At 51.6% G+C, this 21210-nt stretch overlaps 3 protein-coding genes across 3 annotated transcripts; 1 reads left to right on the forward strand and 2 right to left on the reverse strand.

Moving 5' to 3' along the window:
• Window positions 1-2861: 2861 nt before the first annotated feature.
• Window positions 2862-6046, forward strand: EMWEY_00004610 (MA3 domain protein, putative; the record flags this gene model as incomplete). Its single annotated transcript, XM_013480900.1, has 10 exons — window positions 2862-2969; window positions 3114-3276; window positions 3462-3700; window positions 3941-4104; window positions 4221-4382; window positions 4677-4830; window positions 5026-5181; window positions 5345-5488; window positions 5628-5798; window positions 5924-6046. The coding sequence occupies 10 exons, from the start codon at window positions 2862-2864 to the stop codon at window positions 6044-6046; spliced, it is 1584 nt and encodes a 527-aa protein (XP_013336354.1).
• A 665-nt stretch (window positions 6047-6711) lies between these two features.
• On the reverse strand, window positions 6712-13282 carry EMWEY_00004620 (hypothetical protein, conserved; the record flags this gene model as incomplete). The annotated part of the gene is made up of 14 exons (XM_013480901.1): window positions 6712-6766; window positions 6952-7069; window positions 7245-8009; window positions 8140-8242; window positions 8430-8582; window positions 8681-8980; window positions 9098-9179; window positions 9520-9578; window positions 9670-10516; window positions 10712-10841; window positions 10967-11223; window positions 11518-12206; window positions 12440-12550; window positions 12728-13282. The coding sequence occupies 14 exons, from the start codon at window positions 13280-13282 to the stop codon at window positions 6712-6714; spliced, it is 4224 nt and encodes a 1407-aa protein (XP_013336355.1).
• A 1522-nt stretch (window positions 13283-14804) lies between these two features.
• Window positions 14805-18226, reverse strand: EMWEY_00004630 (hypothetical protein, conserved; the record flags this gene model as incomplete). Its single annotated transcript, XM_013480902.1, has 7 exons — window positions 14805-14925; window positions 15031-15121; window positions 15271-15377; window positions 15574-15738; window positions 15972-16057; window positions 16231-16733; window positions 16888-18226. The coding sequence occupies 7 exons, from the start codon at window positions 18224-18226 to the stop codon at window positions 14805-14807; spliced, it is 2412 nt and encodes an 803-aa protein (XP_013336356.1).
• Window positions 18227-21210: the final 2984 nt, after the last annotated feature.

Raw genomic sequence — 21210 nt, forward strand, 5'->3', positions numbered from 1 at the left:
CCAACAGCTATCTCCCCTGTTCATTCCGAGGGCACACAGTTCAAATGTGCTTGTCCGCAGATGACTATGCTTGGCTATGTTTGGGCATTGAACCTGCAGCCAAGAGTGTAGCAAACCAGAGTGGGACGCCGACGTAGAAAACTTTAAGACTGCAGCCTATCTACGCCGCAGGCTGAGGATGGAATGCCTAGCGTCCCAACGGGTCATGTCCCTAAATACTTCGAAGAGAACCTCCTTTGCGCTGGTTTGTTCTGTCTGGAGCATCGGGGGTATGGTGCTAATGCACCTGTGGCTGCGCGCATCCCAGGCAAAAGAGCGGTCGAGTGGCTGGCCTGAAACACCAAACGTGCACGGCACGGTTCACGCTGGTAAACGGCGCGGTGAATAGCGTGTTTTCGCGTGGATAACTCGCTCCCTGTGCATAATTGTGAGTGGTAGCTTACTTGAGGCTGCGGCTACGTGTTGCCCTGAGAAAGGACAGTTTCAATCCGAATCGAATGTTTGGGTTCCCCGTGGATGCGTTCTGAAAGGATCTCTACTTGCAGATTTTGTCTGTAGGCAGTGAACAGTGGACCATATGAAACGGATACACAGAAGCAGACAGTCGTGCCAGGCCACGCCCACCAGAGAAATGGAAGCGTGGATATGCATATTTGCACATGGTTTTTTTGGAAGCGTCGGCGTTATGTTCTGTGGCATTGGACGGGACGTTGTGGTCAAGGTTGTGAGCGATCCATGAAAAGGCACATGACTTTACGTTTCTGCGAGACCTAGAGACCCCTGCGTTAAGCAGCCCGTATAGTCCGGGCTCCAGTGTGTGCCTGTTCTAGCAACTAAGCAATGCTCAGGCTGGTGAGCCAAGCGTTAAATTGATTGCTCGTACTCTCGGGAAGGTGCTGAGCCGAATTTTCATCCTATAGTTCCAACAATTGCTGAAGCAGGGATCTGCACAAGTTCAACACCCTCAACACTCAGTAGAATCCAATGAGTTTACCGCCAGAGGATCATTGTGGGCCAGGCGTTACGAGTAGTTAACCATTCGTCTTCAGTGGAAATGGGCAAACTGACGGAGAGGAAGGACTGCGCAGTTGGCTGCAATTTGGCACAATTGACTAAATAGGTATGCCTTCACCTGGTGAAGCGCCTGCTCCCACCCTCCTCCCTACCACCACCTCCCGCCTACTAATGCAAGGCCCACATGGACGACTTGCCATCCGGCACAAAAGCAATGTGACTTGACCGCATTGTTCTCTGTAAAAAGATCAACAGTGATTCACGGTCGGAACCACTAGGGTTATATGGGTTTCAAAGTAATCCCTGCCACTTATCCAGTGGCAGCTGCGAGCTGAAAGGGAAGCAAAATGTTTCTGGAAAGAGTCCCTTAGAGTAGCTGGCTCACCTCCCGAGATAACCGGTTGAGGCAGCTTGATATGCATTGCAGCGCACCCTCCTGCAACTACAGGTTCAGAACAACCACACAAGCAAGCGCAACCGAGCCATATCTACTGCATGCGCTAACAATTTACGCAATCTTCGAAGACAATGGCATGCGTGCAAGCTGCCAACTGGGGCTGATCTAATGCTGGTGTGCCAGCTTCAGCCATTGCTAGAGCATGGCTCTTGCATTGCTCCCACAAAAACACGGTGCGACACCCCCGAACCTACTCTGCTCTTATTTGGGCTGGTACACACAAAATACCGACTATAATATCCCTCCGGCGCCACCCGCAATCATTGCGCAAGCGCAAATAGTATGGTTAACTTTCTCAAGGTGCAAGCTAACAAGGCACAGAAGCACACGTCGGCTCGAGTTCGGTGTATCATAGTCAACACATGTCAAAAATGGGCCCGAACATGTAAGTCTAGTCTCTCGGGTGTAGCACTGTAGTAAATGTTCACGTGGGCCGGCGATAAGCCACTACGTGTGTCAGTAGACTGCTGCAAAAGGCCCAGAATTTCTGTGTTTGCCTACATTCCGTAATGGTCTCAACTAAAAACTCCCCTGTTATTTACTCATCCTGTATTTTATTGCCCGATGTAGGGCCTGCTACGTTTAGCATTCCATTCCGGTGTTTGCGCAGAGGTAGCCAAGAAATAGTGGCTGGGGCTTGGGGGCGTGGGGTGAGAGCCACGGCCTCGTTGCCGTTCTCGTACGTTGAGTCGTTTTTGCCTTTTAAGCTGCAAAGCATTTGGACTCCTCATACGAAAAGACCGCGGCCGCTCGTCCTCACCTTGCTCCCTGTCGCTTCCTGACTGCCTCCATGGCATGCAGCGCTGTGCGCATGAACCGATTACACAATTCGTTCGATTTCTTTTCCCTCGTTTCCTATAGCGCTGTCGGAAATTGCAGGTGTTTTGCTGCCTAGGAAACACAGGAGAGCCGAATAGTAGGCCGATCTTCAGAAGGGGGCGTGGCAGGCCAGTTGGGGTCAGGACCACCAGGAGATTGGCGACCAGCAAGCGAGTTCCAGCTGTGCTGGAAGCACAGGCTTGGGGTACGTGAATATAGCGTGTAGGGGAGGGAGGAGAATATAACGGATGCTGTCTAATCTGTGCTGGCCCCTCTCTTGAGCAGTGAACTCCCCTGCAGCGGTTGACCTCATCGCTGTGAAAGGCATAAAACCCCACCACTACAACAACTCTGTTTTTATGTGGTTGACGAGGAGTGGAGGACGTAGAAAGTATTCTTACGAACTCCATCTTCATCTCCCGGTAACTAACTACTTCGGTCCTTCCTTAGCCGAGCAACCGTGACCGTGCATTCGGGGCGACCGCCCGCTGTTGCGTTTCCAGCCCCAAAAGAGGCAGCAATTGCAGCAGGGACAAAGAAAAAAGGTTTAGCTTGATCCTGCTTTGTCAAGATGGCGGACAAGCTGCTGAACCGGAAAGGGGATATGATTCGCGACCAGCTGGAGTGCAAGCCTGTCCCCATGGACACGAACGACCCGATGTACGACAGCGAAACAGAAGTAAGCTATGAAGCGCACTTCAATGTTACAAGGTGTAGCTGGGAAGGGGCATCTTAAGAAAACTCGTAGCGAGACAAATGACCTTTACGGCGAGTTTTGGTTCTTGAGTCCTCACACCGTTGATGTTCTTGGCGTGCACTACAGGACGACAACTGCTTCTACCAAGTAATTGAAGTAGCGGCGTGCGACTATCGCTCCACGATAAACAACCAGAGCTGCTTTTCTGTGTCACGAGAGCCTGGTGCACTTGTACGTCCACCTAAGACAGCGGAGGAGTTCCGCGCTGCCGTTGATGAGACGCTCAAAGGTGAGAAAAGGTGCAGCGCGGCCTCTTGTTGATTTGCGAACACCGAGCGTTTGTGGTATTTATTACTTGTACACGCATGTAGATAGATAGTCAGGAATGAGCGGAAGAAGTATTGATTTCATAGAAGCCAGATAAACAAGCGGGTTTGATTGCCTGCGTGGGGCCGTTTGCTCTCTTATGCGCAGCTTTCTTTGCCTGTGCGGATTCGGTCGACCTAGCCGCCCGGCTTCAAGCCCTAGACTGTCGATGTTATCACGACGCTTTTGTCGTTTACGCTGTTCGCGCCTCCCTTGATAGGAGCACAGAAGACCAACGGCGAATGAGCGCAGAATTTGCACTTCTTGCTGATAAGGGTCTTCTTACGAGGCAGCAGCTCTGCAGGGCATTCGAAAAGCTTGTGCAGAGTGCAGATGACATTGAACTTGTAGGCTGGAAGTATTAGTGCAATGCCCGTTTGTGAAGGGAGGACGTACTTGCGCGCTTTTCCATATGGGACGGTGCGCATGGGTCTTTTTGTGTTGTATTCGCGAATATGTTTGGACTCATTGCTGCCTCCACTGGGAGGAGCGCAGACAATCCTGAAAACGCGTACCCAGCTACCTATCATGCATGCTTTCGTTCGAAGTCAACATTAACCGATGCTCCGTGTGTATGCTGCGTCCAGGACGTGCCGGACGTGGCTAGCCGATTGTTTGCCTTCATAGAATGCGCTTTGCTTGACAACTGCATCGGCGCCGATGTTCTCAGCCGTTTGCCCACCTCATTTGTTTCAAAGCTCGACCCGGCTGTTGTAGCAAGCAACATCGTCGTGCAGGCTGCCGTGCGCCAGTAAGTGTTACTATACAGGAACAGGCCATTTATGTACCATGGTGGCGTATCATATTTACGTGAAGACAAAAACGGCAGTTGCCTTTGCATTTCCCCGCGGGTGCGCATTTCCACAGGATGCAAGAATTTAAAGCTGCCCTTTCTGAATTCTTGGAGGACGTTTTCGAAAGTGAAGGCGTGCAGGAGGCGGAGCTTTTCCTTCAGGCTCAGGACAAACCACTTTGCCAGCATGAATTTGTTGCGAAGCTCGTTGTGGCTTCTTATTCTAGGGGTTCTAGGTAGGGATGCTGCTCTGCACTCCTCGTAGCGTTTTCACAGGGAATCGTGGAAATTTCAAATTTCGCAGCAGTTTAGTGTCGCATACCCGGCAGCAAGGGATCTTGCAGTGGATCTTGCGTTTCTTGTCGCCCGCCACGGGAGCTTGTACTGTCCTCACCTTATCATTTAGGTGTACATTCTTCAAAGGTGCACGATTTTGCATGCTTGCGTCGTTGAACCATTTTGGAGGGACGTTGATCAGTCGTTGTTATGCGTGTCGGGGTGCACACGATGGCGTTTGCTATGCTTGGCAGGGACAGAGAGCTCGCTAGCAACATTTTGGACCGGCTTTACGGGAAGACATTGAAGCCTGACGACTTGCAGGTGGGATTCTCTCGTCTGGTTGGAGCAGTTGATGACCTTGCATTGGACGTCCCCCAGGCACATGACTTCCTGACAAAGAGTTTGGTAAGGGTTCATAGATTGTACCCTGTAGCTATTTGTTGATATCGCCCCCCATAAATGTTGGGGTTTGGTGAAGTCCTCCCACGTGTATATGTTTCCTCGTGAAAAGATCAAGGCAGAACGTTTAACTCGGATGAGACGTGGAGTTTGTGTTCTGTTTCTGTTTTATCATTCAAGCGGTGTTTTCCTTGCCTGCAGGCACGGGCCGTTGTGGACGAACTGTTGCCTCCAGCGTTCTTGGGGGACCGTTATAGGCTTCACTTCGGGGGGAGTGGAGGCATGCAAGTCCTAAAGAGGGCACAAAAGTGGCTTTGCGAGCAACCAGGGAAGGCCGCGAGTGAACGCTTTAGAAAGGTATCTGAAGCACACATCTCAAGCTATCATTTTATAGAAATAGGTGAACTTTGGGTTCGTAACCGTGCACTGCACGGGAACAAATCCACTTCTCTGAAAAAGCAGTGCATTGCACTGCTTTTGCCTACGCATTCCCATCCGTCTGCTTGTTATTTGAGTTCAGATATGGACAGGAACCGACCCAACCATGAGGGAAGCGCGTATTTTCAAGCATGAACTGAAAGCATGCATCCGCAAGTATCTCGATACGCTCGATGCCGCCGAAGCCGCAAAGGCAATCATAGATATGAACCTAGCGCCAGACCAGGTATGTGGCGATCCGCCAGCAACAGGCAGCCTTTAGTTCGGAGTTCATGCCTAGATAGCGAGTCTTGTATCTTATTTAGACAAGGGGAGATTGTCCGGCGAGGGGAGGGTGTCAGTAGGTCGTCTTGTAATTACCGCAGGATTCAGAGGTTGTCCGCAAGGCCTATATTTTTTCAATGGAGCGATCGAAGGACCCAGAGCAGGCAGCAAAAGCTGTAGTGGGGCTGCTCGAGCAATTACGTGCTCTAGGCGAGCTTGACCAGGAATGTATCATCCAAGGCCTGGCACAAATCAAGGACCTCCTCCCCGACGTACGTCATTTTTCAGCACATCATGATGCAGATGTTATATAAGATGTCTCGCTGGAGGCCTTGAGACGCACCATTTGACATGGAATGTTGCACTGATATGCGTGTTGCGCTTGTCCTTGAATCAGATCGAGTTGGACGTACCGAATGCCCAGCAGAAGATTTGCTATATGGTTGCTGCTTCTCGGAATAAAGGGCTACTGCCTGCTGACTATGTTTTTGCGGAAGAGGCAGTTGAAGATGGGCAGTGAATCAGTGTGACACTGCTTCCACTTTTCCCCTTCCAGCTCGTACCCACGGAGCGGGGGGCGCATGAGGACTGACAGTTGGCGGGGCTTCCTCTCAATTTGTAGTCTGGTTGTTCGCGGAGGCCGATCTCCTCCGTCAGCTGACCGTTTGATAACGCAGTTTATACTGCAGGGCTGTGCAGGCGCAAAGCTGGCTTGACTCCGCCCTAGCAGGCATGTGGCACAGTGCATTGTGTGTGCTGGCACGAGCCAGCGTAACACCATGGCGTCTTCTCCCCTCTGCTCTACACGTGTAGGGAGAGAGTGAGAAGCAGGAGGCAAATGGCAGTGGGCATTGACTAGACCATATATCCTGCCCCACGCGCGTGGTGATGGGCCGTATGATCCTTCACCACGCGGCACTTTCAAATGTCTTCCCAACACCGCTCCCCGCAGTAGCGAGCGACGAACAAGTCGGTGTCCGCACCTTCCTACAAACCGGAATGAATTGCCTTGCATTGCGGCATGGTACAAAGGTAGACTAAATACATCGGCTCTAACCCGTTGGAGTCTACAAAATGTCATTGGTAGCATTTAAATACATCTTCCCAGCACAACTGCCACAGGGTACTGTTAAGTATCATGCTCCTTACGCTAATGCCCTCACATACACACTTTCCTAGCTGTGTCTATGGTTTTGTCTCCATTGACACTCGAGGAGCTGCACCTGGGCGTATTTCGAAACTGCCCAACCGCACACGGGATCAAACCGAACTTAGCTGAAATAGTCAGGATGGAGACGTTTGGAATAACAATCTCCACAATTACAGCCACACTTCCTGCGGCAGCAATATAAACTAGCATTAACAGGATGTGCATTCGCAGCAGTCTGGCACTAGTGAGGAGCCTGCCGATGACACTCCGCGCACTGGCAGTGTGCGGCATGTGAATACGTAATGATGAACTCTGGCAAGGCCTGGGCCCGTTCAAAAACCACAAACTCAACTCCGTCCACTACGCCACCTCGTGTGCGGCATTCCGCCATCACTGCAACAATGCAGAAGAACAAAACGTAGCAGCAAACGACAAGCAACAAGCAAACATCTGTTGTGCTCTGGCTTGACTGACGGAGCTAACAGTCAGCTTCCTGAGGTGCTTGCTACAAATATGCGTGGCGATTTCTCTCAGTTGTACGCCATGTAGACGTTTACAAGCAATTTACCAGAATCATACGCCAACTTTGCTGTTGCGGAATTCGGCTTGTTGGGAGGCATGCGTGCATCCGGCATTGGAGAAAGAGTCTTGTATACTTCGCCCAGACAGACTCGTGCCAGCAGCAAGCAACGCGTAACAGGCTGGGGTGTTGACGATAGTACGCCTGAATGAATTCCCCTTATTCCAGCTTGCTGCACTTTCCCTCCAGTGGTGTCAGCCCTCTGTTGGAAGCTTGTCGGCAGCGAATTCGACTGTTTTTGGTTCTTCAGTGCCTGCCCAGAAGCTGAGAAGTCCTTGGACCGACTCCTGTTGGCCCCGCTGCCTTGCCTGGTGAGCTTTGCGCATACTGCTCGGAAGCGTCCCTTCTCCTTATCTTTCTTCAAAGCTCCATCTGGGGTGGTCGAAGATGCAGAGTTGCGTGCTGCCATGACCGCAGCGTTCGCGTTTCCCCTTCCGTAAGGCAGCCAACCGCCTCTACCAAACCGAAGATTACCGCAAGTTTTGCTTGTGTTCTGGCGAGCTCTTTCTCCGGGGTTTCCCCCAGTACCCATGCTGGTTGGGGTGCTCGTGAGTAGAGCAGAAGACGTGGGCGCTCCTACTGGTTGAGTCACACGAGCATGAATTAAAGGGACAGCTGGCAGAGAGCCGGGGAATGTGACTGCTGTAGTTGCGAAGGGCCCACTTGTTTTGGCTAAAACGTCGTTTGGGCGAGTATACAGGTCTGCTTTGCTTGCGTGAGGTGAAAAGTAAGTGCCTATGCCAAAAAGCTTCCCTGAAGAAGATACACACCACGAAGTGTCCCTGCACCCCACCAAACTATACGCACTCGCGCTTTGGTTATTTAGAGGGAGGAAGGGAAAGGCTAAAGTTATCACTGGTCTAAACTAAAATCTCGATAGTACCTCCGTTTTCTCCTCCTCTTCGAAAATCAAACCCGGCGAGAGCAATCAATCCTGCGCGCTCTTCGGTGCACCCATGGAAGAGGAAATATTCGTTCAAAGTTGCCTGCAATACATAGTGGAGAGAAGAACACAGGCGCAACTCGTGTGTTCTATTCATAACTAGCCACGCTCTATGCACTTATTGCTACCAAAGTCGGTAACGTCCTCGACGAACAGCTGATATGCCGTGAGATATCGTTAAACAACCGCAAACAAGCAGGTATTGGTGTTCAATAAATGCTGGTGCTCACCTGTGTTGGATGCACTTGAACCTTAAGAACTGGATTGGGAATGGCCTCATCGAGGTTACACCCCCCTTCCGAATTCATCAGCAAAAGCATGCTCCTTTCATGAAGGTAACGCCGCACCAAAAGACCATTGCAAATCCTTTCAATTTTGTGGATCTGCAATCCCAGTAAGCAAGCAAAGTACAGAAAAGACACGGCCAAAACACCGTGAGATGCTCTCCGTCAGTACACTGTTCTTGTACGAGTAGACTCACCACGAAGACGGGAGGCTGGTGAAAGGAAAAGCTATTGAAACGGGTAGGACTACCAAGGGCAAGCTTTCCATCCTTCATCACCAAATATGGCCTATACGACTGCAGCATGCCATGCTGCTGTGAAATCCCAACGGGCATCGACGCATAGCTGGACGGAGGCACAAAGCTGCCAACTGGTGGGCGATATACGGCGTACGGAGGCACAGATTCCCTGTGTTCTGCGAGGGAAGAGTATACCTGTGAGTCGGGCCACAACCATTCATAGGTGCCTATCCACAAGTACCCATGAGAACGTAGCTCCTAAAGGCACCATCCCAAGATATTCCCTAAGCATGAAATGACTGTGAATATAAGGGGTTAACTGCAACGGCACGCTATACTCTGATAATGGCGAGCGTACACCCTATCGGTGCTTACCGCAGCGACGCAGAACTGGTAAAGAACGTCTGAAGGAGACAGAACTACTCTTGCATTTTCGCAATTCAACGCCCGTCCCATGCTAAGCTCAAAGGACGAGAAGCACCGCAAAGCATGTGCCTGTGGGTGAAGCGGGGAGGTGTGAGTCATATTCGTCCTACACCTCCTGATGCTACGCCATTCCCCTGTGTCTTCGACTTTAGCATCCATAGTTCTGATGGAGCTTCGCCTGTGTTGTCGGTGGCTTTTATCCCAGTTTAACCCTATAGAATAGCTCTCCGTAAATGTGCAAGGAGTGCTGAAACTTCTGACAGGTTCTCTAGCTTCCTCAACATCCCCAGACTGTCTGCCGAGCACTTCAAGCAAGATTTCCTGGACGTTCGAACGCTGAGAACAGTTCATTGACTGTCCCTCTAGCTCACCCGGTAAGGCCGAAGCAACCTGCGAAGAAAGCAGGATAGCTAGAGCTTAGTCTTGTGTCCTGTAACGGTTGTGGGACAAACAATCATTGCAAAACTCTTGCAATTCTGCAGCTGCCGTAACGTAACTTCTCATGTGGAATGTGAAAGTACCTTAACTAGAGAGAACAAACTAATCCTCAGTCCTGCATGCTTCTCTTGATTCCCACTGCCCCCACCGTAGTCATCAGATGCCTCAATCATGGATTCCATGCCTTCAAAAAAACACTGTCCTCTGTGGCATCGATCAGAAATGCACTCACCACCCCGCGTCTGCGGGGGTGCAATGGCCGAGCCCCATCCGGCCCCCACCAACGCGAAAGTGTTATTTCCCCCGTCGTGTCCTACGCGGGGTCCTGAAGTATGCAGCGCTGAGTCCGTGCCTGAAAATCTAATAACCGTGGACTCCCGCAGTACGTCCTTCGCAGCCAAGGGCTTGAGCGACTGCAGCCCAGAAGAGTCTGTGATGCACTGTCGTGGGCCATCGGTAGCCGCCATCCCTCCTGCAGACCTCGGATTGCTCACTGCTGAACACTCAGCAAGTTCGTTTGCACAAGGCGCAACCTCCCTCAACGCAACAAGGCAAGAACCACGACGTCGGGGGCTATTCGTACTGCATATCGATGGTGGACACTCGGCATTGAAGAAAACTCGGTCTCCTTGGTGGCTTTTGCAGTAACAACAAGTGCATGGCCTTAATGCCGACTTCACTATGGCTGTGTCCACCGCTTCCATTAACGCTGAGCAGGCAATAGCGGACTGTGCGGCATTAGCCGCTACCCAAGAGGCCGCTGCTGTACGAATGCGATTATCATTGCTGCACAGAGCAGGCAGCAGCAAGCCGACCGCCGTGAGATGCCGCAGAAGTGTCTCTCGTCGCCGATCTGCCGTTCTGGTTGCAAAAAGAAACCCTGTTTCCCCTGAACTCTTCCTGCGTTCATTTATCCACCCATCCACGAGCCTTCAGCACACGAAAACAAACAATGGCCAGAAATCACGGTGGGATGGTCGTGCGGCGAGCGTATCTACTTTGTTGGGCATAGATCTGTTGGTTAGCTTGCACACATGTCGGCACAAGTGAACTCACCGCCATCAACACGCGGGCGTGCAACTCACTATGCAAATACAGTGGATGCCGCCGGTCCCTCTGGCCTACCTCAGGCGCACGAGCCCCTCTGCGTTAACTTTTCTTTCGTATACTTCAACCAACGTAGAAGGGGGCAGAGTGCGGCGGACTTGCCCTTCAATCTCAAGTGCAGGCCTCACATTTACTAAATAACCATCAGCTGAGCAAACCAAACAAAAAAGAATGTTGAGAGAGATGTGGCCCTGCAACCTGTGAAGCTTCTTTGGGACGGCTTCTGACGAATGTTACAGGCGAAATGAGTGCCATATATCTAAATGGGCTCACCGACTATTTCGTAGAGGACGGGACGGTCATAAGCAATCTCACATTCGTCAACTCGCTCCAAATGCCCATCAAGAGTCACCCAGCCCTCATCCGTGCACACGCGAAGGTGCACACGCCGGTTACTAGTGAAGTGAACAGAGTTTCTCTTTGCATTCTTACCGAAAGTGCGTGCAACGGCAGGTGGTTGAAGCTTGTCGCTCTCTCCTATCCCTGAAGTACCCAGCCCCGCTATCATACAGTCGTTAGACCCTTCCAGGCTGCCACATGACGGTGCACAGGAGACTAGGCAAGCGTCGAGGACAGGGAAGACCTGCCCGGAAAGGATGCGCCCGACTACATGGGACCCTAAGTGGGGGGTCGCGCTGCAACAGCACACACGACTCGTTTCTAGCATACGCGCTATCTCACCCGCAAACTGGCATCTAACCATGATGCTTCTGGAGAAGAAACCCCCTTCTCAGGCGAAAAAGATTCTTTTTGCTCCGCCCGGCAATAGCTATTTCCCTGCCTCAGGCTCACAAGTAGGAACATGCAGAAGTGTGCCGGCTCACCTCACAGGTATAGCACGAGCACCCACAGCGCGAAACAGAACAAAGGAATGCTCCAGAGGGTTGAGACCTCCAGCGCGAATGCTGATTCGGGTGACTATTCTGCTAGAGTCGGAATTCATGCTGTGCGTCCTGCTGAAGCGTGAAAGGCCCCCCACACCGGAGATGCCAACATTGGAAAGGTGAGACCTTGTAGCTTCTTTGAGGGTCTCCTCAAGCTTGTGAATGGATGCGGCCGATACCAGCTTTCCTAAGCTATTGTAGCTCATACGCTCCTCCGTCAGCCTGGCACATTCCTGAAAACTAAGAAAGCGGGTGGCACGACAAGCGTAAACGGTTCCCCAACCGGTGGAGATGGCATCGTCGGGTTCAACTAATCCTTCCTCCTCTTCATCCCCATCAACCGCTATGGGAATGCTATCTGGAGAACTGCCTTTAACTCGAGCTTGTCCTGAGGAAGGGTCCCAAGCCTGTTGCCGATTTGCAACTCCAGCTGAAACGTTTACACAGTCAGGTATGCGATGCCTAAGCTTGACGGTTCCAATCTCTTCATGTGCAGTCCTGCACGTCGAACCCCGAGCTGGCTGTGGGAGTCGGACCAAATACAAGGATGCGCCTGTTAGCCAACCTTCCGCCGTTTTGAGGCGCAACAGACACGATGTTTGTGCAATGTGAGCTCTGATGTCAAGTACCTGGGGAAAGGCACTAACACGCTGAGGAAGATTAATAACGCACGTAAAATGGGGATTCGACCCCCACCTACGTAAGTATAGAGCGCTACAGTGCGTTTTAAACAAGGCTTGAAAATGCACACTACTGTCCCGCGAGAGGGGCCACAGTATTTCCAAGGCATGACCCCTCACAGTCCCTTCGAATGTGGAATTTGAGTTGTTATTGGGGCTTTGGGTGCAGAGACGTAGCTTACTTTAAAGAATGTCCCAGGGAACACATACCCAAGTACGTCTGCACTGGGTTCCAGAGTGGGCTCCACTGGTAGAGGCAGTGTACAGCAGCTTCGGTATATTAAGGCGAGTCCCTGAAGCAGTGGGAAACAAGAACGTTCCAAAGACAGAAGGCAATAGTTCATTGCACACTACTGTTGACCATTTCCTGCTAATACCCTTTTTTCAGGAGTATACCCAAGCCACAACAACGAGGAAGCGCATTGCGCCTCAACAGGTTTTCGGTATCTCTCTAAGATGAACCAACACACCTCATTCGGCATAGGATGGTGAATCAGAGCTGCAATCAGGTCCTCCTCCATGTACTCCAAACAAGTTGCGTAAGCCATGCACAGTGGACCTCCTTTCTGAGAGTAAGCTGAAACCTGCCAGGGGCGCGGTCTGAACTCCTGGTGGTCTTCGGCGCAATCCACATTCAGTGCTCCCGTGGAGCTGCCTTCAGCTTCAACCAAACCACTGCTTGAAGGGCTCTGGGATTGTGGTATAGGCCTTTCGTGAAAAAACACAGCACTTCGGCCTTGAGGCCCATCAAGCCAGGGCGTCGGTACCGAGCTACCGAGTTGGCCGTCGCTGGGCGCTGGTGGTGGAAGCCGCCCCTTGTAGCACAGCCAAGCCCGTCGAAGCCTCCTTCGACGCTCCCTGTGCTTGTTGGAAGGCCGTCGATAGGACTTCCGCTGCGGATAGTCACAATGGTTGTTTTGGTCTGTGCCGGCCACGAGCCAGGACCTCCTCCCGTGCAAATTGGTCACGCGGGATCCTCTAAGACCAAACCTTCCAACGTATGTCTTCGAATGTGCTGTCCCCATTCCTTAAGCAGAAAAAGGGGGAGAAGCCAATGAGTACACTAGGGCGTAACTAAATACCCACGTAAAGACGTCGATTTGAATTGCCCTTTCGGGGGCCAACAAGGGCCTGAAAGCCAGTATTCTGATTGTGTGATGTGTTAAACAATCAATGAAAATGAATTGAAGAAGTGCAATACAGCAAAAAGGAGATCACGACACTGTTGGAAGCCCCATCGAATTGCAGCAGCACCGGACCAGCTTGCATTGACCCTGCTCACGCCCGAGCCGACCAAAAAGTGGCGAGAAAATGGTATCTCACCCTTACAGCCTGGTCAACTTTACAATAAAAATCTTTTCAATGAAAAATTGAGAGTCGGGAAGCCGGCGAAAAAAGCGGAACCCGTGGTGCTCTGCGTTGGAGGATACTCAACGAGCTCCTGGGGGGCAAGACAGACGGACCACTGCGGGACGCTTGATATCTCGCGTAGTTGGAGTGTGCTACTACAGCATTATTACTTCTAGACTGACTACTATGAGCATTAAGACAATCAAACAAATAAATCCCAGTGACTGACGTGTACTCAGTCATCCTGTCTAGTTCCCCGCGGCTCAGCTAGCCTCACCACTCCTCTGAAGTGTGCGTGGGGGCAATCCAGTACACCATTCACGTGGAGTCAACCGAAATGCTACAATCTTTAATCGGCACGTTAGTTTAATTTTTCCCGCCGCATAGCATCCGAGCTGGGAAGGAAGAGGGTGGACACCAACGAATGCGTCCTCTTACGGGGATAATCTCTGCCTGGTACGGAATATCCCAGTCACAATGATTCCCACTGCTCTAGTCGATCCACGTTTGAGGTTTATGGCGGTCCCTGGGAAGCTCAACTATGCAAGGCGTCAAGCTGCTGGCCACTAGCAGTGACGCCGACAGTATTTCTACCCAACAGGGATATTCAACTAGTATGTGTGCTGCCCACAAGTCGATGGGACATATGAATCTAGCAGCTACACCTGTCGCCACATACAGTGTGAAAAGCAACTGATGAGCACAGTTTCCCTAAAAAAACCACCAGTATTGAGTGTGTGCATCCTTTGAAACGTGAGCACCAGACGGTCGCCGTACAGCGGCAGTCACAAAACATTCGTGCAAAGAGAACTGTTGGGCATCCGCTATCTATGGTTGAGGGTGCTTCAACAAATACGGGAGACCGGTATCCTCAGCGTCATGGAATATTGGTTGCCATCTAATCACCTGATCAAGTATTGGAAGTGGTGAAGTACAGATATCTGTAAGCCAGGAATGCATCCAAGACGCTGCAGAGGGCCACACACGTAATTCGTCGAGCGAAGCATACCAAATTCCACAGAGCCATGACACACGACAAACTGCATCGGGAAGGGCTGAGCATGCGGGTTTTGCATGATCTAAAAAGCACTTTGATGCGTTATTACAACAACCAACAATGTTACAACATCCAACGCTCAGGAAATGCTCGTCTGTAATGTGCGTTCAGCCCTAATATCTATGCAAAATGATTGCGGCTCACTTGAAATGGTTAAGAAGCGGCACTCGCCGAACCACGAAGTCCACAGCCTCGATAGGCCGAGCCAGCAACTTGTCGAAAAACGGAGGGCGCAGTAAAGCGTAGGGCAGCCCCGCTAGTCTGCATGCACAGCAGCACGGTTTCGCCAGGCAAGCCGTGCACGCATGGGCAGGGACGGCAAACGACGAAGACAAGAGTTGAATAGATCATAGGTTAGCAACTCACCGGCGGTGAAGCTCCGCAGCCTCAACAGGGGACAGGTGCTCCATAACTTGGGGAGACCCATGCAGCAGCGAGATTGAGTTCGCTTCGATGACTGCACGAAGAAACAGGAATTTCGCAACCACTAGCAATATAAAAGGGAACGCCTCCAATATACGGGTTTCTAATGGGCCAGTGGCTGCTACTCTGCGAGAAACTACTGCAACAACTAACACCGAGTTGACGCCGTGAAGGAGAGCTCACATGTGGCAACCAGCCATGGAGTCCACGACTTGGTATTCCTGGCCCGTCTTAGAAGATAAAGGTAAATAAAAGGGCGAATATGGTACAGAACCTCTGCCAAAAAGGGCCTGTAAATCGAAATAGGGACACTGTGAAAGGTGATTTAGCATGAGCTGCATTACCTCAGCGGCACCGAGTTATCAGTAAGATAAAAACAGACGACGTAAGCTAGCAGCTGTCTGCAGTATGAAGCTGCCCAATAGCCATGGACCACAGGTGTGACACGCTATTGTTGGTACACAAAAAAACGCATAAATCCAGTACCTCCAAGCGGTGGAGCGCAGGAGGTTGAAAAGAACGCGTAGACGGCAGGGGGAAGCATTGGCCTTAAGCTCATTGAATAGCCACACAGCCACGAGAAGCGCCCACTGCCGAGGAAGCTGCCGTTCCGCAGCTGCAGAAATCGCTGCCTGATGATCGTTGGCTACTCTGAGAACATGCCAACGAACTTTGGCGAAACCCAGAGCCTCAACACTCACAGCACCAACTCATCAGCACCAACAGGTAATACGACTACTGCTGCTGGCAAACCCAAGGCCTAGATACAGAAACTTCGGAGCAAACGACTTGGTGGCATGTGGCAGGTATGATGAGCAAAAGCAACTCCTGCCTGCACTTGAAATACAGCAGTCTCGAGGAGCGAATCGAACAGTCCAGCGTACTGGCGCGCTGCTGATGGAAGGGACGGTATTTTCCTGCCGGTGCGCCTTCCGTAAAAGGGCCGCAGCTTCTCGCTATCAGAGATTGTCTAAAGGAAACACGACACACACGAGTATAGAGGCAGCCCTGTTTAACATCTAATCACGACTGCCACAGAGCCCCAAAGTACAATGGGCAAACTTGCCAAAACGTTCTTGCTAAATTGCTCATGGAGGAGGACTCGAAGTTCTTCTTCTCTAAAAGTACTTGCATCGAGCGAACCTGCTTTTCCTTCTGCGTCGCCAAAGCCTGATATATGCTGTGTTCGTCGCAGTAGAAGGCAAAGGGGGTAAGAGCGCGGATTATCAGCTTAAGCACGAGTTTAAGCAATTCCAGTCGAAGGCACAGAGCAAATCGCGGGCCTTCTCCTCCTCGCCGCAGAGCGCTGACCTCCAGTACAAGCTGCAACGCACGGACTACCTTCAGTGTAAGAGAAATCATTTCATAAAGCGCAAGCCGGACGGAGGTTGGCAGGCCGTCTACAGTTTTTTCTTGTCTTTCCGCAGGTGGTCCGTCAAGAAAAGGCATCGCAGTAGTTCGGGATACATCCGCAAGTCTTGAAACCTCAGAAGTCTCCAACGAACATTCTCTGCGAAGCTTCCACTGGTGGTGCAGCGCCTCGGCCTGTAGCAACCCCCCTGGAGGGGAAAGGAAGTGGGAGCGATAGATACAGAAGACGTCAAAGAGTCCCTGAATGATCAGAAACCGCCGCTCACTCTGATCATCTGAAAACCGAATAAGACACCAATACAGAGCATGAAAGTCCCCGCACTGGTCGTTCCCCTACGCGCCAGCAGCCGCAGCAGTGACAGCAGCTCCTACAGCAGCGACAGTGAGGCATAGACGCCATCAACATAAACCGCGACTCCAATGCGTCACCTGTTGCATGGGCAGGCAGAACCTGCAAGGCGAGTCTTGTGACATCCTCAACGGCCCCGCCATACATCTCAAGGATACAGCGGTGCCACTCAAACACGCCCTGCAGCAGTCTCTCTTTCCTCCACGGTCTCTGTTTTGCAGGGAACTCGGGCTCACTCAGTTCTCCCCGGGAATCAGGAGCCTTGGTAAATTCGTTTCCTTCACCTGGGCTCGTGGCCTCCTCCTGCTGCTCACCACAATGGAAGGTAAAAGAACCAGCTATGGATTTGGCATACAGGGATAGGCGAGAAAACAGACCCTTCCGGTTTGCTTTGACAGAATTCGTCCCTATTAGAGCTTCTGGGAAGCTAAATGCATCCCCACAGCCTGATTCAATAGTTTCTCTGTATCCTATTCCGCCGAGCGACCCTAAGCTGCTGTTTTCTGCGCCAGCGCCATCTCCCGCTTGGGCGGCACTACCGATACAAATGGGGTACCCAGCGGCTTGTTCTGGCATAGCCTCAAAGGCAGGAGAGGTAAGTAAAGACGCATAAGTCTCTGTTGCAGCAGAAGAGGGTGGATACAGGAGGCTACCCTTCCTTTCTTCCCGGTCAGCCGCTTCTGTATCCTGATCGCGAGGCTCTTCAACGCGAATCCACTCGCCCTCACTCTCGCTTACCGGAGAAATCCTGGACAAAGCTGCTTCCGCACAGCTAACCGTTGTCACCTTCTTCTGCTCTGATGGCAACCGTTGCTGTGGGGATAAAACTGGGGTTTGCGGCTGTTCGTGCTGCGCTTCGTCCGTTTGGTTCCGCTGTGCCTCTTGCCCACTAGGACTGGAGACCTGCAGGTTCTTTAGTTTCGACAGCTGAGTTAGGCTGCCGCAACATGACTCACCGGACCTTTCACACAGTCTTCGGAGGTGTTTAGCGCTATCCACGGTGTCAGCACATCGGCTGCTGGGTTGTGCTTCCGGCAGAACAGGTATCACGGACCCCCCTGCATCTGGTGAGTCTCCTGGCAAGCTACGCGGACTATGAAAGGCGCATGCATCTTCCTGTGAAACTTCCAGTGAGGCAGAGTCACTTCCATTGGACGTGCGTATACTGTGCAGAAGTATCGGGGGGGGAGAGCCAGGATCTTCTTCCTTTTCCGTCAGATCCCCCCCATGGGTGCTCAACGCGCTCTCACTCTTCTGGTAAGCTGGGTTGGAGGGGTCAGGGAGGTAGGATTTCGGCACTTTCGAAACGTCAGGTGCAGTACTGCTGCTAGAAGGGCAATCAAGTGAAGGTGGAGCACCTTGAGGCGCATCCCTGCGAGGTCCTCCAGGGCGAGGGTTCGCCCAGCGCTTTTTTGGCATTTTGACTTTGCATTGAACCACCTGTACACGAATGTGGAGGAGGGGGAAAACAAACCAAAAAAAGTAACCCACCCGCCCTTTTTAGAGCGGGGTGCCCTTCACAGTGAAAGGCAAGGAATTCCGCTACGGAGTCAGTGTGCACCTGCTACTGTAGGACAACATCCAGGGGAAAAGTGTGAGTTCCTGTTGAGGGACTAGGCCGAAGGAAGGGGGATGCAGACGAAGACACTGAAGTGGCGCTGCTTCGAATTCCAGGAAAGAGGTGCTCAGGGTAGCCACAAAAAACCCAACCTGAGCTGGAGGACAGACACCGTTTTTGCAGCAAACGCGTGATAAGAACTTGTTTCACGCCCAGAATCCTGAAAATTGTGCGTCTCACAGAGACCCTGGTTGCAACTGGGGCCCCCCCAAGCCCCGGCCTGCCGCTGTCTGCTCACGGACCGCTAAAGTGACGGTAGAGCCAAAACTGGTGTGGCCAGTGCGCTCTTCTATGTACAAGCCCTGCTCCCAGTGCCTCCGAAGATTATGAGACGGAATTAGCTCCAGTAGGGAGCCTGTAGGTTTCACGCTGCACAAAACCGCCCATCTAATCACAGTGTAGTGGCGTAGTTGTAGTGCACAGGCACTACAATGTGGCTCTGGTGTGATCTCTAGTAGCTCATTGACCATAAAGAGAATGATTATGACATTAGCAACTAGGAAAGGGAATTAATGCTGCTAAATCTTCTAAGAATCGAGTACCGTAGATGGATCCAAAGGCTAGTAGGATTACCCCCGCCAGCTGCCACTATCGGCAGTGTAGCGCAATACCTAGTCACTACTTGGGCACCAGGTAGGCCCTTTTAGATATATGGTTGAAAAAGGAATAGAATTATTACTATATAGGAGTATTATGTATACAAATACGACTTTGGTGGATGGCAGTCCACCATTCTATAGTGGGACAGTTAATGGGAATCAGCCGAAGTATAACTGAAGAGTTGGGGGCGAAAGCGTAAAGAGCCAGTTTGTGACTGTACTGAAATATGGAGAGCACAGCTTGTGGGAAGGACAGTGGGGTCCTTCCCCGACACAAAAATTCCATTGCAGACTGCATTAGATGATTACCAGGAGTCGACAACACCTAAGGTGGCCTACCTCAGGAGGACTACATTCCACATTCCAAATGAGGATGAAAGGCATATGATGTGTTTCCTTCGTCATATGGAGATGATGTTTTTCGATGCCGGTTTACGTCAGGAACACTGGGGACAAGAACTGCGCCGGTACTGGACCGGGGATGCATTGCGGTACTGTTTCTAACTGCGCGATACTCGGGCAACTATCAGGAATTGGGAAGCCCTCAAACACTCTATGCTCACTAGATTATGTGGGGTCCCGCATGACGTACTTGTTTCGTGTTTATATTGAGTCAGATGGCAGGGTAGTGCTGTAAAGTATGCCTCCTACTTGTTGTCAGCGGTTCTGTGCCAGGGAGAACCCCTACTGCGCGAACAGCAAGTAGACATTTTTTTACCTAACCTGAATGACGATGTCGGATTGAAGGTGGCAAATTAGGGCCAAATTAGATTCACAACTTGGGAAGACGCTGCCAGGGAGTTAGAGAAGGTAGTGGGGTGTAGAGAGGAGACATTGGCACATCTAAGGGAAACCAGGCAGTATTTAAAGGACATACATCAGACCGTTTGAGGTGAGTCCTATAGGGACAACGGAAAAGTGATAGAGTTAATCCACAGGATAGGCGAGTCTCAAGGGAATATGCATGTTTCGAGTGCACGGGCAAGGGGCACGTGGCCTCGCAAAGCCCCTGTCGCCAGGAAGCTTCACGTCGTACAGGGGAAACGTGTAGGAAATGTGGGGGTGTATGGCATTTCGCCCGTGTAGGAAATGTGGGGGTGTATGGCATTTCGCCCGAGGCTGGGCCCCTCCTGAGACTGTTAGCCGGGCCACTAAAGAGGCCCGAACAGCGGCCAGCAGGTTTTAGCACCAGAGCCACGGGGTGTTTAAACGATCGAGCCTAGTCGTCCAGGGACACGAACGCACTAGGCGATATACTGGTGATAAGGGAGCATTGGGTGCAGTAGCGTCGGAGCCTAATACCATAGTAGTCTCCCCGGCTTGGGATATGCATGGGGGAACAATGAGGCAGAAAGTGGGGAGACCCCAACAGACGTCGGCCGAACGGCCGGCCTCCCGCAGGTTTTGTTTACTCTTTTTTCTGTATGCTGTGCTAGTATCAGCGTGTGAAAAAGACCCTCTCCAGGGCAGCAACAGCAAGCAAGAGCCCACAGGGCTTCGCAGAAAGCCGCCGTGCCTCCACGCAACGAAAGGATGAAGCTTCTCGTTGCTCCGTTGGAGCTTCCACTTCGCGTTGCTCGTTTGCTGTCCCACCCTCTGCTGTCGTTGCACCTGAAGACGGGAGTCCGGATACCACAATGCTCAGTTCCACTCCGTGTGGTTCTTCCCTGGCTAGCTGGCCGGCTAGACGGATGGCTAGGTGGCTAGCTAGCTCGCTAGCGAGCCACACTGTAACCGCTACCTTCACGAGTGCAGGACTAGTGGCACAGCATGTTCCCCAGCTCAGCATATGAAGTGACCATTTACAGAAAGCAGCCCTGCTATAAATCACTGTTATATTGGGTACGAGCCCACAGTTACTCACCCAACACAGCAGTGTTAGGTGAGTAACAATTCAATGCAGCGCTCCACGTGTACGCTACCGCGCTTGATTTTAATAAGTGTGTACCCTGGACGAGTTGCGTATAGAGCTACGTTACGTTACAGCGCATGCTAGAAACAGCTTCCGTATGCACGAGATGCCCGGTACAGCCGCCACCACGCCTTCCCTTCTGATAAGGATGGTACAGGAAGCAACTGTTGCATTTTGTGGGCACTCATCAAAAGGATTTTACTCATTGACCCTTCGTCGCAGCGCCCTCCAGAAGTGGACGGACGGTTAAGGCAGAAAATGAATCCTGGGTGCA

Source organism: Eimeria maxima, genomic scaffold (assembly GCF_000499605.1).
Source record: "Eimeria maxima Weybridge genomic scaffold, Emw_scaff25, whole genome shotgun sequence".
Lineage (NCBI taxonomy): Eukaryota > Apicomplexa > Conoidasida > Eucoccidiorida > Eimeriidae > Eimeria > Eimeria maxima.